The 22321-nt window shown below is 37.8% G+C and overlaps 1 protein-coding gene across 2 annotated transcripts in view; it reads left to right on the forward strand.

Annotated features, from left to right (window-relative positions):
• Positions 1-22321, forward strand: part of RNF128 (ring finger protein 128) — a 108063-nt gene that overhangs the window by 61010 nt on the left and 24732 nt on the right. For both annotated transcript variants that reach the window (XM_059157857.1, XM_059157856.1), the window contains exon 2: positions 11851-12098. In XM_059157857.1, the coding sequence (XP_059013840.1) occupies positions 11851-12098 (248 nt within the window). The remainder of the gene's footprint in view (positions 1-11850; positions 12099-22321) is intronic.

Here is a 22321-nt window from a genome sequence, read left to right on the forward strand (position 1 = left end):
TTTTCTCTAATCCAGAGACCTAATAGAATACTGATGGGACATCTGTGACTTTTGTACCCTTTGGTTCTTATGGCCAGGTCACAATGAGTACTGGATCTCTAAACATAATGCTCGTCCTAGTTTTAATGATTAATGAAATTTCCAATGTAATTCCCCTATCACAAAGTGTACCTGAAGAGAATGTATGCAAAAAGAAGTTCCAATTTAAACACAATTTTGAATACCCTATATGACAAGCACTGTACTGGATATTGTGGTAGAAGAGTGAGCAGGGTAGCTCGATGGGGTCCTTTCCTTCCAGGGAACTCCCCTTTTCAGCTCTTACTGCATTTTTTTTTGACCAATGGTATTTTAGTCTCACATTAAAGCATCAGTTTAGATGGGGCTTTTAGATCTACATAAAAATGGCACTCCCTAGAATTGGGGAGTATGTAAGGCACAGAGTGCATGTCCCTTCCATACATTTGAATGTGCAGATGTCGCCTGGTCTGAAGGGTTGAGGGTAAAGTGGCAAGTTGCGAAGGCCATGTCCCAGTTTCACTGGAAATCTAGGCTGTGGTTTGGTTTTGTGCTCGTAGTTTTCCTATGGATACAGCAACAGTTTATTCACTGGAATGAATTCTCCTTCCTGAGGTCTCATGTTATAGGGAAACAGAACTGATTAATACAAGGACAAACAATCACCATAATTTCTTATGCCCCTTCATATAAGTTTCCTTTGCCAGAAATCCCTAAATCTCTTGTTTGCCCTTTTTTACTGCCCGACAAATGTCTTTCTGTTTTTAACCTGTGGTATATATGTTGCTAGTCAGTAGTTGCTTCACCTTGCACCATCACATATTCTTATCAAATTCTGAACAGCTTTGGATATTGTACAATTTATTATCCCAAAGGATTGAATAAATACATTGATGCTGTAGAGTTTACCAACTAACCTTCCTCCAGAAAACATTAATAAATAGCAGCAAAAATGTTGAATTTGCTTTCTAGAAACCTTACTATCCCCAAACAAAAACTATGACAATAGAACTTTGGCATAAAATTTTAATACAATTACAGAATACCCTATTAATAACATAACATCATATACTGCAATTTCTGCATAGCCTTGCAATAGCATATCTTATTATTTTCTTATACTTTATATCAGCACAGATTTAAGGTTGTATAGACAATAAACCTCTTCCAGCTGTTTCAAGACTTCTCTTTTATGTCCTCTGAACCCCCTCCTAAGTGGCTAAATTACCAGTCTCCCAATGAGCCAGGATGACTGGGTTCTAACTTGAGCTGGAGAATGAAACGTCATCTGTCCTAGCTCCTGAATGTAAATGGGAAACTGAGGTATGGTCAGGCCCTAGGTTGGAGAGGGATTATTGCCACCATTATTGCTGCTCTGGCAGTATGGTGGATTTCAGTGGGATCGGCACTGTGGCAGTAGGCGTCACATAAAACGCAAAGTCTATAAAGTAGAATTAGTGTTTTTTAACTTTTTTTTCAAGATTTTATTTGACAGAAATCACAAGTAGTCAGACAATCAGTCAGAGTGTGTATGGGGGGGGGGGGGAGCAGAGCAGAGAGCCTGATGTGGGGCTCAGTCCCAGGACCCTGGGATCATAAACCTGAGCTGAAGGCCAAGGCTTTAACCCACTGAGCCACCCAGGCGCCTTGGTGTTTTAACGTTTTGTCTGTGTATATATAATATGTCCTTGCTGCACGCAGAGATGCCCTATCAAGATATGCCGTCTCTCTTGGGGCGCCTGGGTGGCTCAGTGGTTAAAGCCTCTGCCTTCGGCTCAGGTCATGATCCCAGGGTCCTGGGATCGAGCCTCACATTGGGCTCTCTGCTCCGCAGGGAGCCTGCCTCCTCCTCCTCTCTCTTTCTGCCTGCCTCTCTGCCTACTTGTGGTCTGTCTGTCAAATAAATAAAAATCTTTAAAAAAAAAATTTTTTTTTAAAAAAAGATATGCTGTCTCTGACTGTAGGGAGAAGGCGCACCTTAGATTCTGTTCACTGCAGTTATCTTTAAGGATAAATTTGTTTTCAGATTGAATCAAGATTCAGATTTTCACTACGTATAGCATACTTAAAATGACATTTATCAAACACTTATTTGATGTATATTATGTGCCAGGCACTCTGCTAGGTGTTGTAGATACAGTGATGAAAGACCCAGTCCCTAACCTAAAGGAGTTCAGAGTTAGCAACAAAACAAAACAAAAACAAAAACACCTCCCAAAAACCAGATAACTTCAAGGGAAATATGCACTAGGCAGTGTAAAAGCTGAATTTCTAACCCAGATGGGTTGGGATATTTTTTTTTCTATTTATTTATTTGACAGAGAGAGAGAGAGAGAGATCACAAGTAGGCAGAGAGAGGCAGGCGGAGAGAGAGGAGGAAGCAGGCTCCCCACTGAGCAGAGAGCCTGATGCGGGGCTGGATCCCAGGACCTGAGCCAAAGGCAGAGGCTTAACGAGCCACCCAGGTTCCCCAGATGGGTTGGGATCTTATAAAAGGAGGTTGAACTTTATTCTGTAGGTGAAATAGAGCTCTTTTAAGGGCCCTTAGCAAAGAAATAATATGAACATTATTCCCCTTTAGAAAAATTTATCTGGTAGCTGTGGAAGAATGGATTGGAGGCTAACACTGGTGGCTTCAAGACCAGTTAGGAAGTTGTTATAGACATTTTGGTAAGAAAAAACTGGAGAGGCAACAGAGACGTATTCTAACAGGAAAGAAATGGGCCTGTTTCTGATGTGGCTACTAAGTTTCAAACGTCTCTGTATGAAGTACTTAGTGATAAAAACGAAATAATTCTATTGGCAGAGTTTTACTATGCAGAGTGAAGGATTAGTGTTGATCTGGCCAGAGAGAACCACTATCTAGAAATTCCTTGACCATAACATCAAACTGTAATTTTGTAATTAATCAAACTCCAGCCCAGTATTTCTGAAAATATGAGCCACAGACCACATGCAGCAAAGAACCCTGAGAACTTGTTAAACTACAGATTTCTGAGTCTGGCCTCAGACAGACTGAATCAGGGAATGGGGCCCAGGGAATTCAGTGTTTTAACAAGTTTCTCAAAGTAATCGTCATGCATATTTAAAGTTTTAGTATCATTAATCTAGCCCAACAGTTTTAAAAATCTGGGACTACTGGTCCCTTGGACTCTTTCAGGGGTCCATGAATTGAAAACTGTTTTCGTAATAACACATAGACATAATTTGCCATATTCACTGTGTTGATGTTTATTACACAGGTGGTATAAATGCAATAGTGGGAAAATACTGCTGGCACCTTAGCAGAAATTAAGACAGAGGCACCAAGCTGTATTGTATACTGTATCTATATGCATTTATAATAAAAAAAAAGTCCAGTTTCACCTAGGAATGTCCTTGATGAATCAATAAGCATAATTAATTTTATTAAATCTCTGCCCTGTCATGCACAACTTTTTTTGAATATTCTATGTGATGAAATGGGAGGTAGGCATAAAACACTTCTACAGCATACCAAAGTATGAGGGTTGTCTGAAGGAAAAGCACTTATATGACTGAGTTGTGAGCTGAAGTAGCCTTTCTAAAGATTTTTAAAATTTATTTATGTGTGTGAGAGTGAGCACAAGCAGGGGAAGGGGCAGAGGGAGAAGCAGGCTCCCTGACTCTGTGCTCAATCCCAGGACCCCCAAGATCATGACCGAGCTAAAAGCAGATGCCTAACCAACTGAGCTGTTTTAATTAAAAATATTTAGCAATATTTTAAAATTACTTAAAATAATAAGATAAGAAGAGTGGTATTGTCATTTGTGCAAACCTCTTTAATGTCAGACTTCATAGAAGACAGCTGGATCTTCGTATCTGCATTAGATTTATTGTGGTTTGTTCTGGTTTAGGTATATGAAGGAAATCTACTCGTGCAGATTTGTAATTTAAAAAATGGTATTTAGGGCGCCTGGGTGGCTCAGTGGGTTAAGCCGCTGCCTTCAGCTCAGGTCATGATCTCAGGGTCCTGGGATCAAGTCTCGCATCGGGCTCTCTGCTCAGCAGGGAGCCTGCTTCCCTCTCTCTCTTTCTGCCTGCCTCTCCGTCTACTTGTGATTTCTCTCTGTCAAATAAATAAATAAAATCTTTTTTAAAAAATGGTATTTATAGCACTTAACAACATTTTGAAATAATTGTAGACATCTTCTTTGGTACTGCACCAAAACTCAACAAGTAGCAGTTTCTTAAACATAGGTGCAAGGTAGAATTTGAAACCATATCCATGAACTTTTTGTACTAAATGAAAATGCACGGATCTAACTTATATGTCAAATGGATTATTTATCCATGCATGTTTTTGTAGTACCATATATTGGTCATTTAGAAAGTACTGGCTCACTGAGTTACGCAGATCTTTCAGTGATTCAAGATTCAAGGTTATGCTATATCAAAAAATCATGGTTATTTAATATTACCACTGATCTCATCAGAAAAGTCTAAGTACTAGGAAGTTGTCAAGTTCATGTGGTGCACAAAAGTTTTCCCAAGTTCTAATTTTTCTTGAACACTTACATTTCACTTACTTAGCAACAAATGCTGTTATTTTTTTTTTCCTTGAAATGACAGGCTCACTTCATTCCATTTTTAGAGAAGGTTGTCCAAATACCCAAGTCTTAATCATCTGTTTGTCAGTAGTACTTCTAAGATAAAAAGGAGCTGTTTAAAGAAAAGTTACTTCAGGGGCACCTCTCTCTCAGATAAATAAAATCGTTTTTAAAAAGTCTATCACATTAACATCTGTTTACAATTGTGATTTTAAATGAATGAATATTTTAAAATTTTTCCAGTATTAATTTCTAATATGGCAACTGTACATAGAAATAATGCACATAAGCAGCTATTCTTTGGATTCTTCAATAACTTTAAAGAGTAAAAAGGAGTCCTGAGACTAAAAACTTGGAGAAATGTGAATCTAGCCCTCTGGTTCTTAACAATATGCTAAACATACCCTAATGAAAATCAGAATAGTCCAGATAGAACTAGGTTTTTAAAAAATAATTCTAAGAATTGTTTACCTGTGAACATGACCTGTCATCCACAACTTATGCAAATGTGACCTTTGAATAGTGTTGCTTCTAATTCCCTAGTGTCTTTAATATGCTGTTTTCTGTGGACTCTTCTGTGCCAGAGATTTTTTGGTGCTATATCAAATCTGAGACTATTCCATAAGGTGGTAATTGTTTTCAAAACCTATAGCAGAATTATCTGTGGGTTCAGGGCAGAAAGAAAGGCAACTTGCCATACTATGCATGGTTGTCCACCTCAGCATCATTTTTGGGGGGGCTTAAAAGAATGATTATAGTCCCCCATTGGGCTCCCTGCTCAGCAGAAAGCCTGCTTCTTCCTCTGCCTGCTTCTCCCCTGGTTTGTGCCCACCCTGCCCCAGATAAATAAATGAATAAAATTTAAAAATTAAAAACAATGATAATAAAAGTTGATTTTAGTCTTTTTCACTGTCACCATCCCTCCCCCCAAAAGGTAATTTGTTAACAATCCAGAATGTTAAGAACCATTGCTTTACCCGACAGCTAACCTGTACTAATGCCTGTTTCATACCCTGCAACAGATCAGAATTTAACTAAAAGGCTAGGTAAGAGCATAAGGACATATTTAACAAGGTGTGCAATACCTATTTGATTCCAGTGAACCACAGAGCTATATTTCCAATACCTCTGAGAAATCATTTGTATGTCTGTTGAGGTGCAATGGTAGAACTATTTTTTTTTTTTTCATCAAGAGAGTTGATGTGAAGAAAGCTAAATTCGGTTCATCTGTGGCTGGCAATAATCAAAGGGGGGCAAAAAAGTCACAAAACAAATTTGAAGGAAGATAAGCTAGTCAGGCTAAAAAGTTTACATAATTTTTTTTATTAGTTTAAAAAAATTCCTTTTAGGATGCCTTGGTCTTAGGACCTTCAGTGTTCCTCTTTGAAATACACTGACCTTCCCTAGTAGCCCAAAGTTGAATATGTTGACCTACCCTAATTGCTATAGGGGGGAAAACTGAGCCTTTGAAAGCTACTGGTGAACAAAATGAATACTCAGAAGTACACATGAATTGGTTCCAGATTTTCTAATGGAGGAAATGTTTGTTGGAGAATCATGTTGGAATTCTTCACACCTAGATCTTATTCATCCTATGTATAAGTGGACTCAGAAGTGCTGATCTCACTGTATTATCAAGATGTTGGGCAGTATTGAATATGAGCTTAGTTTGGGAAGAGCTACTTTGGCCTTCAGTTGCCCTTTACTAATCTAGTATGTCATTCACTGCAAATATTCTTTTCTAATATTAAAAGTGGAATACACATTGAAAGAGATACTAGAACAGCATACCACACCCATTTATAATTTGTGTTTGAAGGCCACAGTGCTATAAGTGTGCCATCATTATACTTAGAATAATTCATATATTGTAAAATTTTAGAATTTATTTTATATTTTGACACATTAATATTTAAATGTGGGGGGAAGGTCCAGAAGCACAGAACTTAATACATAGTTTATACTTGAGAAATATTTGTTCATTGAATTTTTCTGTGTTCACAAAGAAGTAAGAGTAGGCCAAAACTATAATATCATCAACTTTTTTGAAAGAAATGAAAGGGCTTGGCCACCAGCAGAAGCTTAGGTCAAATTTCTATATATTATAAATAATAACTGGAAAGTGTCTTTGGCCAGTAGTGCCAAGGATTGACACACTTTATTTATATTAACATTTTAATTGAATGATATTCTGTAAGAGTATAAGAGTTGCTACAGTTTATTTTATTACCTTTGTTCCCAAGATAGTCATAGGCAGAAACCATTATTCACTGTCGAACATTTGAAATTGGAGTATTTCTTCGGCTTAATTGTTACCTATTCTTTTTTTTTTTTTTTTTATTTGACAGAGATCACAGTAGGAGAGAGGAAGGGAAGAGATCACATAGAGAGAAAGGGAAGCAGGCCCCCCGCTGAGCAGAGAGCCCGATGTGGGACTCGATCCCAGGACCCCGAGATCATGACCTGAGCCGAAGGCAGCGGCTTAACCACCTGAGCCACCCAGGCGCCCCTAATTGTTACCTATTCTTAATCTGTCCCTTCTCCCAAAATATTTTAGGTAGCAGAGTGAAAATGTAAAAACAAACAAACAAACCTTGAGCTAAATGGTGGTGTTAATGATTTTTAAGTAGCAAGTTCAAGGATTCCTGACTGAATTAAGTGAATGCTATCAAGACAATTGTAACCAGGGACGCCTGGGTGGCTCAGTTGGTTTAGCATCTGACTCTTGGTTTTCGCCTCAGGTTATGATATCAGGGTCCTGAGATCTGAGGCCCTTTCAGGCTCTGTGCTCAGCAGGGAGTCTGTTTCCCCTCTCCCTCTCCCTCTGTCCCACCTGGCTCGTGTAAGCTTTCTCTCTCTCAAATAAAATAAATGAATCTTAAAAAAAAAAAAAAAGTAAGTTTACCCATATTTTCCCAACTGTGCACTCATATAGCCAAGGAAGAATTATTTATACCATGGAAATTGGCACGCACTACAAATCAAGGCTTCCTCCTTGTTAAATATTTGCCACAACACCCCCATCCTGAATGTATCTGATTTTCATTTTTACAGTAGAATAATAGCTTTAGGTTTCACTGTGACGTAGAAAGGTGGTGAAGAGACACTGGAGCCAAACTGCCTGGGTTCAAATACCAATTCTGTACTTATTAGCTTGTGTTATCCTAGGCAAGTTAGTCGATCTTATCTTTAATGAGATAATAGCTATCCTTACCTTATAGGGTGGATATGAGGATTAAATATGTTAATGTATGTAAAGCACTTAAGACAGGGTCTAGTTTATAGATAAATCTTATCTGGCAACCTCAATTATCCAGAGCATAGCCAGGATTCAGGAAGCAAACAAAAATGTCACTGAGCAACCAATATAAATATCAGAGGGTACTTGCAACTGAAGCCCTCCAGCTCTATTTGGAAGCCTATTTTACTTTTCCCTTAGACCAAAGCTTCATTGACTTTTCAGAGTTGAAAGCAGATTGGAAATATAAAATTAGAAAGAGAGAGATGCTCTTAGTGAGAACCTACCCCCCCCCAAAAAAGAAATTACCCAAATGAAAACTCAAAAATGAGTCAGACTGGACAACTTCTAAGGTCCATTCTAGCTCCAAAAATCTATGACTTTGGTGAAAAATTGTAAAAGTTTGGGGACAAATAAGCTTACCAGTACCATATAAAATAATGGCTCACAAAGATGATCCACTCTCAATAATAAATCATAATCAGTATATCCTAGTTAGGAAAATAGAACAGTGTAGATTACTTTTTTAAATGTTGTAAAAATTATTTGTGTAAAACTTTTTGTTACTTGGAAATTTTACTTTTAGAGGATACCCAACTCCCTGACAATACCAGTTAAAGGAAAGCATTACTGTAGTTCATTAAAAGACAGTCTCTATCCTTAAAACGCTATTAATTTAGAGAGGGACTACAATATGCCAATTGAAACACAAAGCAAAATGAACTACTAGATAAAGGTTAAAAAACAAGTGACAAGGGAACAAAGAGGGAACATTTATGTTCTCTCTTGGAACTTGGGAAAAGATTATAGGAGGCAGCATTTGAGCTGGGATTTGAGTAATGCACAGGCAGAGGAGGAGGGGGGAGTGTCAGCAGATGTAGGAAATTTTAGTGTTAGGGAACAGAAAGAACAAAAAGGAGAATTATAAAAAGTGAATAATAGCCAATACCATGTGCCTAGATGTGAGTGTTCATGAGATGGGGTTGTAGTGGAGATATATCAAACTGAAAAGATCAGTTGGGACCAGTATGGGGCCCTCATAAAAGGCTTTCAGTGCTAGGCCAAAGGGTCAGGAGAGACTTAAGAGCCAGAAAAGAGGCATGATGCAACCAAGTGATGGCAAAAGTCAACCAGGAAGGTAAACTCTGATGAAACTTAAAGGACAGGGAAATATTGGATATAGAGTGACGAGTTAGGAGATTACTGAAGGAGTTTAGGCAAGGACATTATGAGGACGTGTATTAAGTAGGCAGCAGGAATGGAAGGAAGGATCTGATAGTACACCAAGGAAATCACATCTACATGACTGCTTAGGTTAGCAGTGAGTATTCAGACAGGATTCTGAGAATTCATACCAGATGACCAGAGGGCTCTGATACCATTAATAGAGGGTTGCGATTGGGAAGGGAAGGAGGAAACAATTTTTAAGTAGTGGCAAAGGTGTAGAGGGGAGGAGATGTATAAGAATGTTTCGCAATAGGTCTTGTATATAATTAGAAAACTGATTCAATAGATAGTTGGACTATATATAGCATATATGAATGTGCATTTGGGGCAATTGAAGCACAGCATTGTTCCCTATGTGTGGTCAAAGTACATTTTTGACTGTCCTTGTTTTTTAATCTCCAGCTGACCACAATGGTCTGTATATTCCTTAGCATCCACCCCTGCCACCCACCTCATATCTTCCAAAAGAATGAAAACTTATTTCTATTATTAAAAAAGTTCAGGACACATCTGTGATTTAAAAAGAAAGTGAAATAAGTCAAGCAAAGAGAGTCAATTATCATATGGTTTCACTTATTTGTGGAGCATAACAAATAGCATGGAGGGCAAGGGGAGATGGAGAGGAGAAGGGAGTTGGGGGAAATTGGAAGGGGAGGTGAATCATGAGAGACTATGGACTCTGAAAAACAAAACAATCTGAGGGTTTTGAAGGGGCAGGGGGTGGGAGGTTGGGGGAACCAGGTGGTAGGTATTGGAGAGGGCACGGATTGCATGGAGCACTGGGTGTGGTGCAAAAACAATGAATACTGTTACGCTGAAAATAAATTTAAAAAATTTAAAAATCTTTAAAATTATATTTTAAAGCTTGAGTTTTAGAATTATCTCTACTTTCAAAGATTATACAGGTTACACTATTAGAAATGCATGCTGGGTTGAATAATAAATCTTTATAACCAGAAATTTTCCTGAATTATCTCTACTTTTAAGGATTATACAGGTTACACTATCAGAAATAAATGCTGGGTTAAATAATCTTCATAACCAAAAATTTTCCTGACAGGTGGCTTGTAGAGAAAAGACAAATAATGACAAAAGAGAATTAAAATAATATCTGTGCTTTTAGTGCCAAAGCTAGAAATGTAAAGCTCCCAAATAAATAGAAAAATGAGCTGCTCTCTTGCAAAATAGCCAGTTCTCTAGATCTGTAAGGGATATTTGGGTCATATGTTAATAGAGGAGAAAAATATATCAAAAGGCATTCCAGACTCCTCCACTTCCCATTGCTTTCAAGATTTTCTTCATGTAAATGAGAGTAAGTCATCAGTGTATACCAAACTGAGTATCAGCAAATTAGTGAAGTTGTAAAAGGTTTTAACTGAATGGCTATCATATATTTTTAAAAGTGTCTTTAGAACTTTAAGGATCTGTAATAATACCCTATGAATCTGTTCTTTTAATTAGTAACTTCAAGTAAGATCATCTTGATCCTTTGAAGACTTTGGCCATCAGGAACCATAAACTTAAGGGATTGCTCGGGTAGTAATTCTGCTATGTACCTTGCCATCTTAGGTTTATACTCTTAATTTGACCATTGAAAGTATGAATATTGTTTTAGTAGTACACTTTTGTGTTTAAATTCTAAAGTCTGTTACCTTACAAATTGAAAAAAATGACGTAGTTAAATCTAGTTAAAGAGATAAAGCCTTTTAGAGTCCTGTGCCCACAAGCTTGCACACGTGTGGGTGGGTATGGGGTTGTGTTTATTCCATACTGGAGTTTGATCATTAACCAAGATTAGTACCTTAACCTAGTATCAGTGGGAGGTTTCTCTGGTTGGTAATCTCTAAACATTCAAAGAGCTCTATTTTTTGCTGAAGATTATTGGTCTCAGGTGGCATATACTAGAAGGAATATAAACCTTGATAAGCATTGGAATGGCATGAGTAATCTGACATTCTCACAACACCAGGAAAGATAATGTTTGTCCTTTACTTTTCTCACAGGATTTACATAGTTGGGGGTAGAGAGGAAGGTGTTAAAGAGATTAAGCCTCTAGACTAAGATTTAGATTATTAGACTATTAGTCTAATTTCAGGCTTGACTTTCATTGGTGTTGAACCATACATTACTATTAATTTTACATGTTCTATTCATTGATAACCTGATTAGGTCTGTACAAAACCTTAGAGTACCTTGGACAAATTTTATATTGCTTTAGAGGATATGGGAAAATGGCACATGTATGTGTGCACATGCGTGCGCATGTGTGTGTGTGTGTGGTATGTTTGGTCTCAAACATTTATCTCAGATTACTACTTCCTGATATGTAAATTCTTGTACATTTTAGTAGTGAGCTCATGAGCCAGTCTATTACCTTATAAAATGGGAAAATATATAGTTAAGTATTTGTCTTTCCCAAATCTCAGATTCCCTTGGATGTAAACCCTCTTTTCTACCATCTGGGGGACTATTTCTCTTTAAGAAAGACCTCGTGTAAGAGGTGAATTTGACCCTAAACTCAATATTGTTGAATTATAGGTAGTTAACCTGAAGAGAGCGGAGGTGTTTGTTACATGTCGTAGCTTCCTTACTAAAGTCTGAGTTCCTTAGGATCAATAACCAAGGCTCAGCATGTTTATATTCCCTATAACATGTATAGTAAGTGCCTAATAAACGTTAATTGAGTGAATGAGTATCCTTCCATGTCTCACTGAGAATACTGTAAAATCACTTTAGCAATTGGATTTCTATACTCAGAATGCTGACCAAAACTAAAACTGAATTTCTTTTCTTTTACAGGTGCAGGAGACATTGTTGCAATCATGATTGGCAATCTGAAAGGCACAAAAATTCTACAATCTATTCAAAGAGGCATACAAGTAACAATGGTCATCGAAGTAGGGAAAAAACATGGCCCTTGGGTGAATCACTATTCAATTTTCTTTGTTTCTGTGTCCTTTTTTATTATTACGGCGGCAACTGTGGGCTATTTTATCTTTTACTCTGCTCGAAGATTACGGAATGCAAGAGCTCAAAGCAGGAAACAGGTTTGTAGTGGTTCTTTCTTCCAATCTAAAAATACTTTTTTTTTTTTAAAAGATTTTATTTTTAAGTAATCTCTTGCACCCAACGTGGGGCTCAAACTCACAACCCCAGGATCAAGACTCACATGCTTCACTGACTGAGCCAGCCAGGAACCCTAAAAATACTCTTTTAATTGTAATTTCAATCATGCATTTTAATGTATTTCACTTGCTAGACAGTGATCCATGCATGTTTTATGAAAAGTGATAGTTTTTAATGCATACCAGCTTCCATCCTTTCAAAAGTTTTATTTTCTGTAATTTGTCCATGGCCTTAATCCTGCTTAATTAAATCTTCTGACACCTCATTACAGAGCACAGCCAGCATTTAACTATATATGGGTGTAAATACATATGTTCTTTTAAATTTTTTTTTAAATTAACCAAAGCATTTCATGCTCAATATAGAAAATATAGAAATCAGAAAATAAAAGGGAGAAAACCTTCACCCAAACCCCATATAACAAAATAAAAACTGCGGTTACCACCACTGTTATTGTACATGTATGTATGTGTCTGTACATGCATGCATTTGCATGTGGGATCAGGGCTGGGAAGAGACTAGGCTGAATGTCATGAGGAGGTGGCTTTAAAGATCTGATGGTGCATGATATAGTGCCAGGCTCCAGTCATATATTCATAATTTTTGTCATATCCTGTTTTAACAACTGATGTATAAATGGGCAGGAAGTATAGAATTAATAGAGCAAAAACACAGAAGCGTCATTGAACCAGGGAATTACCTGTGGTTGTGTGCCATTGATCCTAGCACTTTAAACTGTCTCCCATTCCCTTGATACCCTCATTTCCCATGTCCCATGGATACATCTTCAGTTCCTTTGGCCCTTCTCTTTGTTTGTTACACTTGCTGTCAAAATCCAACCCTGGTTTAATCCTGTTTCCTCCCTGCTCTGTGCCTGCACTTTCAAGTAGCAGAAAAACACTGACCTCAGCACAGACCAATCTCACTTTAAATTTATGACCACAAACTCTGAGTGAGCCCTTAATGCTACCAACAGTCATACTACATATTCTTAGCTACCCTGCCACCACTTTTGCAAGTAACTAATCATACATGTTCTTTTCTCCTTAAACCTCCAGCACCTCCCCCAACTTTACTCTCTGCTTGTAGTTTGGATCTCAGTCCACTGAGGAAATTGAAGTGATCCAGAGAGTGCTTCTCCTTGCTTCTGCGATAGCTACTCATCCGTGTGCATCTGTATCTGTATCTATGTCCTCTGCCCTTGTCTTCTGTCACTGTGGATGTACAAACATGCTATTATTGCTTCCCTTTTCAAAAGAACATCTCTTGACCCCAGGCCAGAAATCTTAGAATTATCCTTTATTTCTCTTTTACCTCTCACTTCCCATGTAACCTCCATCAGCAAATCTTGTTAGTTCTGCCTTCATTAAATATCCAGAATCCAGTTACTTGTCACCACTTCCACTGCCTCCACCCTGGTCCAAGCCACCATCATTTCCTAGCTCCACCCCCTCTTAAGTTTCTCAACACAAACAGTGGTGCTGTTTCTCCAGAATGCTCAGTAAGAATTTAATGCATTCAGCTGATCATATAGTGAGGGCAGGAATACATTTTTATATGTACTGAGAAGTTCCTCCCAAGGCAATGAAATTCTGGCCACTTATGTATTCTCTTTCTAAGAAGGAAAGATGAACCCAATTTATTGGGGAGTGGGGGAGCAGTGACGATTTCTGTATTGAAGTTAATTGAATTTAGGAAAAGACAAGAAATTAAAATCTTATTATAAAACCTTCATAAAGATTAGACGCCAGTATATGGTAATGAGTGATGATTCTCTCAATGTTTACAGTTAATTGACTTCTGTTCCTCTCCTCAGAGAAGCAGCTTATCACACTGGTGGCAGGTTCAGTCTGTTACTAGCTGTGGTCAAAAGGATGTTTAAGTTTCTTAAGCCAAGCCATTCAGTAGTTTCACAGTATGTTAATATTTGACATTTATATATTGTACTGTTTTTACCTCTGAGGTTAGAGAGAAATTGGTATCCAGTATGACTATTAAAGGTTATGGATACAACGGTAAGAGTGTTTGGTTTTACATATGTTCATGATGGGATATGTATTTCTGTATTCTAAGTGCTATAATAAATCTGTTTGCATGGCATTAAACCCCATCAGAAAGTAATGATTTATAAAGAACTGATTGCTGTCACATAACTTTCACTGAATATTTAACTCTGGTCTCATCACTCCTTTAAGTAATTTTCATAGCTTATAATATATTTTATGAAAAGTTATATAAAAATGGTCAAGAATAGCATTACAGTATAGTGGGGTGACTCAGTCAGTGACTCTTGATTTTGACCTGGCTCATCATTTCAGGGTCATGGGATCGACCTCTAAGTGCCAGCTTCTGTGCTCAGCACAGAGTTGGCTTGAGATTCTCTCCCTCTCCTCCTACCTCTCCCCATCTCGACCTCTGCTCTTGTGCGCACTCACATGCGCTCGCCCGCGCACTCTCTCTCTCTCTCTCTCTCCTTCTCTCAAATAAATAAACCTTTAAAAAAAGAACAGCATTAAAACTTCTCACCTTTTAGAGAAAGCTTTGGAAAGGGCCTTTTTCACTGCATAGTGGTCTATATCTGTGTATCCTTTGGTGACTAAAGTGTTAGATATATGTCTGTTAATCCCTTTTGCTTATTAATATTTGAAAGTGTCACGATGTCATTTACATGTTCAGTTTTCCTGACTTCCTATTTATTTTTAAAAGGTATAGCTTGATACACGTGATGGTTATAACTAAATACTTAACTACATTGCTACCATTTTGCAGGTAGAAATGGTAATGAAACTGAGTTATGGAAACTTGCCTTTATTAGAATATGAGGAATTCATTAGAATATTCAGGATTGTCTTTCCTCTGAACTATTATAATGCATAGTATATAATGTCAAGCAAACTGGTAAATGTATAATTATAAATTTGATGACCAAGATGTCCAAATATAATAGGTAGCACACAGTGGCCACATGCCTGATAATGTCATAATACGATGTGTGAGAATACTTGTCATCCGTGTGTCTGTGCATAGAAATCTTTTAAACAAATGAAAAGTATGAATGGGTTGTGAATGAAGGTAGCATGTTAGGCATTACATGGTGGATTTGTGTCCACACTGGGAACACCGATAACCTAAGACCAGGAAGATTATGGAAAAACTTTGGTGTGCTCAAACTAATGAATTTGGGAGTGACCACTTTAACTTGACTCTGGCATGCAACACCCAGAATTTTGGTGTATGGTGCATGTATCCTAACTGTACTTAAGCAGTTAATACTCAGTGGAACAAGGCATATGTTTGATTAAACTTGGCTAGTGAAGTAAAAGAGGGCTCTATGTGAAGTAGAACCTGGCCTATGTGTAATAGAAGAAGCTGAACTAACTTTTAATCAAGAGTGACTTTCAGAAGAAGCGAATTTACTCTCTGAAATAGACATTGGAAGGAATCATCAGCCAGGAGGGAAAAAATGGGAATCCACTTGGAAAGAAGGTAATGACTTGATAATACGGTCACACAGACCCAATACATAATGCTAGAGAGTGCTAGCACTCAACACTGGAAAAGAGCATGTTTCTGACACAACAGGTCTGTTAACTATTCTACTACAAATGGAGGCCCAAGTCCCCATGGACTAATGGCCTCCCATTTTTAACTATGGAAGCTCAGAGAGAGCATCTTTGAGACACATGCAGATCCCTAACCTTGTGGACATTTTTTGAGTGAAATTATAACTTACATTGCTGATCCTCTAACTTATCTTGACCAAAGGGATAGACCAAAATAAGATGAGCTAGTAAGAATAATACTGAATGATACCCATGTATTCCTCATAGGAGGAAGATGGCCTTCCTGCATGATAGTCAATAGGAACCTATAACTATATAACAGCCAAGTGATTGGTTTTGTCCTCAGCTAATATAGAACCTAGAAAAGACAGAATCATCCTCACTGGTGATAATATTTGCCCATAATAATTTCTAGTGTATGGGCAAAGAACAATTCTTCTAGGAAGGTTAAATAAACACTTCTGTGATACTTCCTGATTTATTTTGTAACCAAACCAAACCGTACCCTAACCATATTGCATATATGGTATAATACTAGTATTGTTCAAAATTCAATTGGCAAAATTCAACTACCTTATATAAATAAATCATGTGATAGTCAAATGTATTGGAAAACCGAACTGAAACCTCCAAAGAATATGATACCAATGGAGAGTGATTGGCCTGAGGAAGAATTAGATTTAGTTCCATTACCATATTAAATGGCTCTATACAGTTTTATCACAAAATTCAAGTAGTCATAGAACAAGGAAGTAAGCAGATAATTAAACTGGTACAACAATATAAAGATGTTTGAAATGGTCTTACAGATTGAAAGAAGCCTATTTATTCCCTTCATTGGCTTCTGCAAGTATTGGTATGCTTATGTTGTTCTTAACTGCATTTCACGTATAAATGCTGTACTAATTGCAGAAGTCCAAATAACTATGACTGTTTTGTTGTTAAAAAGACCTTGATCAAATATGGGGGTGGGGGACACCCGGGTGGCTCAGTGGGTTAAGGGTCCAACTCTTGATCTCAGCTCTGGTCTTGATCTCAGGGGTCATGAGTTCAACCCTCTGTTGGGCTCCATGCTGGGCATGGAACCTACTTTAAAAAAAGACTACTTTGAAAGAAAAGGAGATATAGGGGTTGGATTGTGAGGAAAGATAGCACAGTAGATCTAGTTGTTTACTCCTTGCTAGTCTCCAGGGGAACTGTAACTGGTCTTTGGGAATGTGGCCTCAAAGTGTTTTTTATGTTAGTTACTGATGATTTTGTTATACACTCCTGGAGCAATGGACCATGTTGTACCAGCTTGTCATGCTTGCTTGGCACTACAGTCAAGATTGATGATACACCTATTTTCATTATTGGGGTTCTGAGTTTCAGGCAGTATGGCCAGTTGCTAGCAGGATTACCTAGTGACCAGCCCCCATCTTAGCCTCAGATCCTGAGACTCAAATTGGTTTCCTGGGTAAAGATATGCCACACATGTCTTTGTAGTTTGCTGCCAAAGAGATAGCACTCCTTTGTGGTCTCACATGAGGAAGAACTAAGCTACATTAATATCTTAAAATTTGTCCTTGAACTTTAAAGCATGACTAAAAATATCTAAAATAGTTCTGGTTACATTAGGTTTTCTTCACTAGTACTTGAAATTAACTGGAAGACTTATCAGGTGTCTGCATACTGTACCGCTACCAATATATACATTTGTGGTGGGGAAATTAATATGTGTCTGTTCCTGTCCAAATTTGAGACTTATTGGAGCCTTTTACCAAACTATTATTTTGGCTCTTAGATAAGAAGAGTAGATTAAATAAATCACTCTCTTAGTAGGACCTAGTTGTATAATCTTTCTCTGACTCTCACTGCACAAAAGGAAGCTCTTATAATGGGTCTCAGGATTTTTTTTTTTATTCACTTACTCTAATCTTACATTTACATCACTAATTCTGAAGGTTTTGATTGTCTTTTCTGAAAAATGCAGTAGTCTGAGTCATAACTTATCTACTGGGTCAAATTCCCCCTTCCCTCACTGCTCTTCTTTATAGTGCATTTCCTCACTGTTGACAGTGATCACCTTCAGGCAGGTAGTCTGTACTCCTTTCTATCCCCATCTCCATAGTTGCATAGACTTACAGGAAACTGTATTATAGTCTGTACCTCTTCTTTCCTTTAGGAATGCTTCATTAAAATATTATGCATAGGTTTTTTGCTGAAAAAAGAAAGATTTCTTTCAGGTCTCATATATCTGAACGGCCACATGACTCAAACATTGATTTTGTTCACAGGAATAGATCTGAGGAAAAGAATCCTGTTACCGTAAATCTTGATTCTGTTCTATAAACTTTGAGTCAAATTTTTATGAAAAAAATTTTATTTTAAAAAAAGTGATGACTTCAAGCAAGAAAATCTGGTTTGCTTCTATCCACCCTCATTTCCTGCTTTTGCATACCCTGCCCCCCATCAAGTAATTAGGTTTGATTACATGCCTAGTGTTATTCATGTGGGTTTCAGTTACACTAAAAGCTGAATACCTTGGGACCCAAAACCAGGCTGACAAATCACTAGCCTGGAACATTTATTTTACTTAATTAGATGTAAATACACAAATAGACTAAGTAGAATATTTATTGAGTTTATAATTTAAAAATTGAACATTGTAATATAGGATAAGAAGTGGCTTTTCATTTTCAGCCCAAATAAAGTCTCACTCAGAACTAAGAAAACTATGTAGCCAAGATTCTTCAGTGACTAGAATGATCACAGCTTTTCAGTAGAGTAATGACATTGAGTTTCTGTTAAGAAAACTGTCCGACCACCAAGCTTTTTTGAATTAGTCTTCAAGTCTCTTTCCAAATATTCTTATATCAGGTATCTCTTTGGATTGGAGAGGAGGCAGGGAGAGTCTGTTGATATAAAATACTTGCTTAAAAGAGTTCCCCAAATCACAGTAAGTAGCAAATTTAAGAAGGATCTGAAGATTGTATAGTAGCTGACTTTGAGGTTTTTGGCTTTTTTTCTTATTTCTTTCATTTATCTTCTTCACAAGGAATGTGAAGCCTTTTAAAGGCTTCTTTGCTATTACACAATGAAGGCAGTGTACTGTAGTGGGGAGATCATGGACTTGAAAGCCAGATAGAACCTGGGCTTGAATTGAATCACAGCTCTGCAACTAACCAGCTGCCTGGACTTTAGTCAAGCTTCTGAACCTTTTCTTGTCTATAAAACTTGGATATTAAAATACCTATTCCATAAGGTTGTTAATGATTAAACAAGATGACACATGTAAAAAAGCTTAGGGTTGATCCTGACCGTGGTGGGGCCAATATCTCTTCCCAAAACCTTTGTTTCTCCAGATTTTGTGGGGTAGAGGCTTTTAATGAGTACAACTGTGACTTGGATGAGAAAATCATGAAAATCTGTTTTGATTTCTAAATTCAGAAGCTATTCTTTGAGCAACTACTAGGCTCTATAGGAAACTTTTTAAAAATGGTTATGGCAGTCCTCCAGCTACTCGCAATCTAGTAGGAGAGAAAGACATGTGAATGGTACAATTACAGAATATGATAAGAAGTAGAGGGGGGCCTGGATGGCTCCGTTGGTTAAGCAGCTGCTTTTGGCTCTAGTTATGATCCCCGGGGTCCTGGAATTGAGCTTCACTGGCTCCCTGCTTAGCAGGGAGTCTGTTGATCCACCACCCCCACCCCTCCCCTGCTCCTCCTCCCACTTGTGTGTGCACACACTCTTTCTCTCTCTCAAATACTAAATGCTAAATGCGTTTTTTAAAAAAGAGGTAGAAACAATGTGCTATTGGAATTTATAAGGTAGGAGGGAATTCTGAAATGGTGACAAGGCATCGAAAAATTGTCCAATGTAATTTGTGTAACAAACTAGATATATGCTTGAAGTTCTGTTTTTAAAGACTAAAATAGAAATTATAGTTTGCAGGGCACCTGGGTGGTTCAGTGGGTTAAGCCTCTGCCTTGGGCTGGGGTCATGATCTCAGGGTCCTTGGATCCAGCCCGGCATCAGGCTCTCTGCTCAGCGGGGAGCCTGCTTCCCCCTCTCTCTCTGCCTGCCTACTTGTGATCTCTCTGTCAAATAAATAAATAAAATATTAAAAAAAAAAGGAAAAAAAGAAATTACAGTTTGCTTTGGGACACATTTTTTTTTTTAATGTAGAGGCCTATTTGGGCACCCAGAAGTATGATTTAAGTAATATATCCAAACATGTGTATTTAATATAAACTGCTTAATCTTAATGTTCTCATATTTCAGTTTTTAGAGGAATGAATGCATCTTGGAAACTCTTGCTGTCAGTGTGACATTGAATTATTTTGAGTACTAATGGCAGCTTTGTGAGTGATCTTCATTCAAGCTCTAAAAACACAGTTTGTGCTTCTCTCCAAAATCATGTGTCTCACATCCATATTTAAAGAAAATGTCTTTGCTTTTCTTTATAAAAGTTCATTAGGAGTTACTGGAATTACCTGAATTTCCTTTTAAAGAGCTTTTTTTTTTTAATTCCAAAGCTGCTTTGTTAAACATTGGTTTATACTATGATGAAACTCTTTTAGAGATCCTTCAAAATCAAGTCCCTTGCCTAGGATCATCCGGTGTCTGGAATTTTGCCCTGTGTTTTTATATCCTCCTGACTCTTTTTTTTAAGCATTGGTCTTTTTTTTTTTTTTAAGCATTGGTCTTAATGTGAGTTCTGTTCTCATAATCTCATAAGTGTAGACTTGGACATTACATTTCAAGCTTGCCTTTGAGCCCAGGCCTCAAATTTGCATTAGTCTTGCATATAATTAAACAAAGTTACATATATTTCACAGTCATTCCTAATAAATTAATAAGTGCTAGCACTGGAGACTCAGGCACTTATGTTGTGTTGAATATCTTGGAATGAGAAATCAGACTATGTAGACTCAAGTAAATACACTAGAGATGTATCACTTCTTGTGCGTACAGTTCCCCAGCTGTGTCACAGTTTGTTTAAATCAGAAGTGCTCTAAAAACAAAGTGCAAAATGATTGTCAAAGACTTCCTATCAACTGCATTTTTTTCTTTTCTTCTTTTCCTGTTTTTTTTTCCCTTGCCTCCTTTTTTTTTTTTTTTTTTTCTTTTTTAACCATTTGCAGTTTTCACATCTAGGTTTCTAAATAGCTCATCTCTATGTGAAAAGAAAGTATGGATGTTTGGAAGTCTAGGCCAGGGCCAGGACCCTTAGGCATACTGGTTATTCACTATAAGGACTGGCCACAATTTCACAGATTATAGAATCCAGGAGTTGGAAAAACTTCAAAAGGTAGCCAAATTACAGATGTTTTGTCTGGGAATCTTGAAGGATGAAGAGCAGAGTCCCAGTAACAGCTCTGTCATTTAGAGGCTGTGTGCCCTTTGGAATGAGTTATTTAACTTATCCAAACTACCATTTGCTCATCTCTAAAATGGTAGTATTTTCTCCTTCATGGGGTTGTTAGGACTAAATGAGTCCAATTTTTTTTTAAAGATTTGATGTCTATTAAGATATCAAAAACAATTTTAAATTATAAAATAACTGCATACATATAAAGAAGTAGTACTAGCTTCCTGGCACAAGCCACAGTTAAAGAAAAAAGAAACGAAGAAAGAAAAGATGCTACCTTGATATTAGGGGAAGGAACACTTAACTCCAGGTGTTAGTGGGACTGACGCTAACCAACTCTTGAGGTTTTGAGCAAGGCTGTCTTCCACTGTAGGCATCAGTTTTCTTTTCTTTTCTTTTTTTTTTAAAGGTTTTATTTATTTACTTGACAGAGAGATCACAAGTAGGCAGAGAGGCAGGCAGAGAGAGAGAGAGAGAGGGAAGCAGGCTCCCTGCTGAGCAGAGAGCCCGATGCAGGACTTGATCTCAGGACTCTGAGATCATGACCTGAGCCGAACGAAGGCAGCAGCTTAACCCACTGAGCCACCCAGGTGCCCCTTTTCTTTCTTTCTTTTTTTTTTTTTTTAAAGATTTTATTTATTTATTTGACAGACAGAGATCAGAAGCAGGTGGGGGGTTGGGGGAAGCAGGCTCCCCACCGAGCAGAGAGCCTGATGCAGGGCTTGATCCCAGGCAGAGCCCTTAACCCACTGAGCCACCCAGGCATCCCGGCATCAGTTTTCTTATCTGCCAGATTAGGTATCAGGCTACGTGAATTTTTTTTTTAAGATTTTTATTTATTTGACAGAGAGATCACAAGTAGGCAGAAAGGCAGGTGGGCGGGGTGGGGTAGGAGGAAGGTGGGGAAAGCAGGCTCCCTGCCGAACAGAGAGCCCGATGCGGGGCTCTATCCCAGGACCCTGAGATCACAACCTGAGCTGAAGGCAGAGGCTTAACCCACTGAGCTGCCCAGGAACCCTAGGCTAGGTGAGTTCCAAGAGTTCTTCCAGCTCTAAAGATCCTAAGTGTACTTCCTTTCATTGTCCCTCTATTATTTACTTATGCAAATAACAGAACAGAAAACTCGTGTGCATAAAATAAGGTACCATTGTTGAATTGCCCTTTTTAAAGATTTTATTTATTTGAGAGAAAGAAAGAGAGTGAGCACAGAGGGAGAGTGAGAGGG

Source organism: Mustela lutreola, chromosome X (genome assembly GCF_030435805.1).
Source record: "Mustela lutreola isolate mMusLut2 chromosome X, mMusLut2.pri, whole genome shotgun sequence".
Lineage (NCBI taxonomy): Eukaryota > Metazoa > Chordata > Mammalia > Carnivora > Mustelidae > Mustela > Mustela lutreola.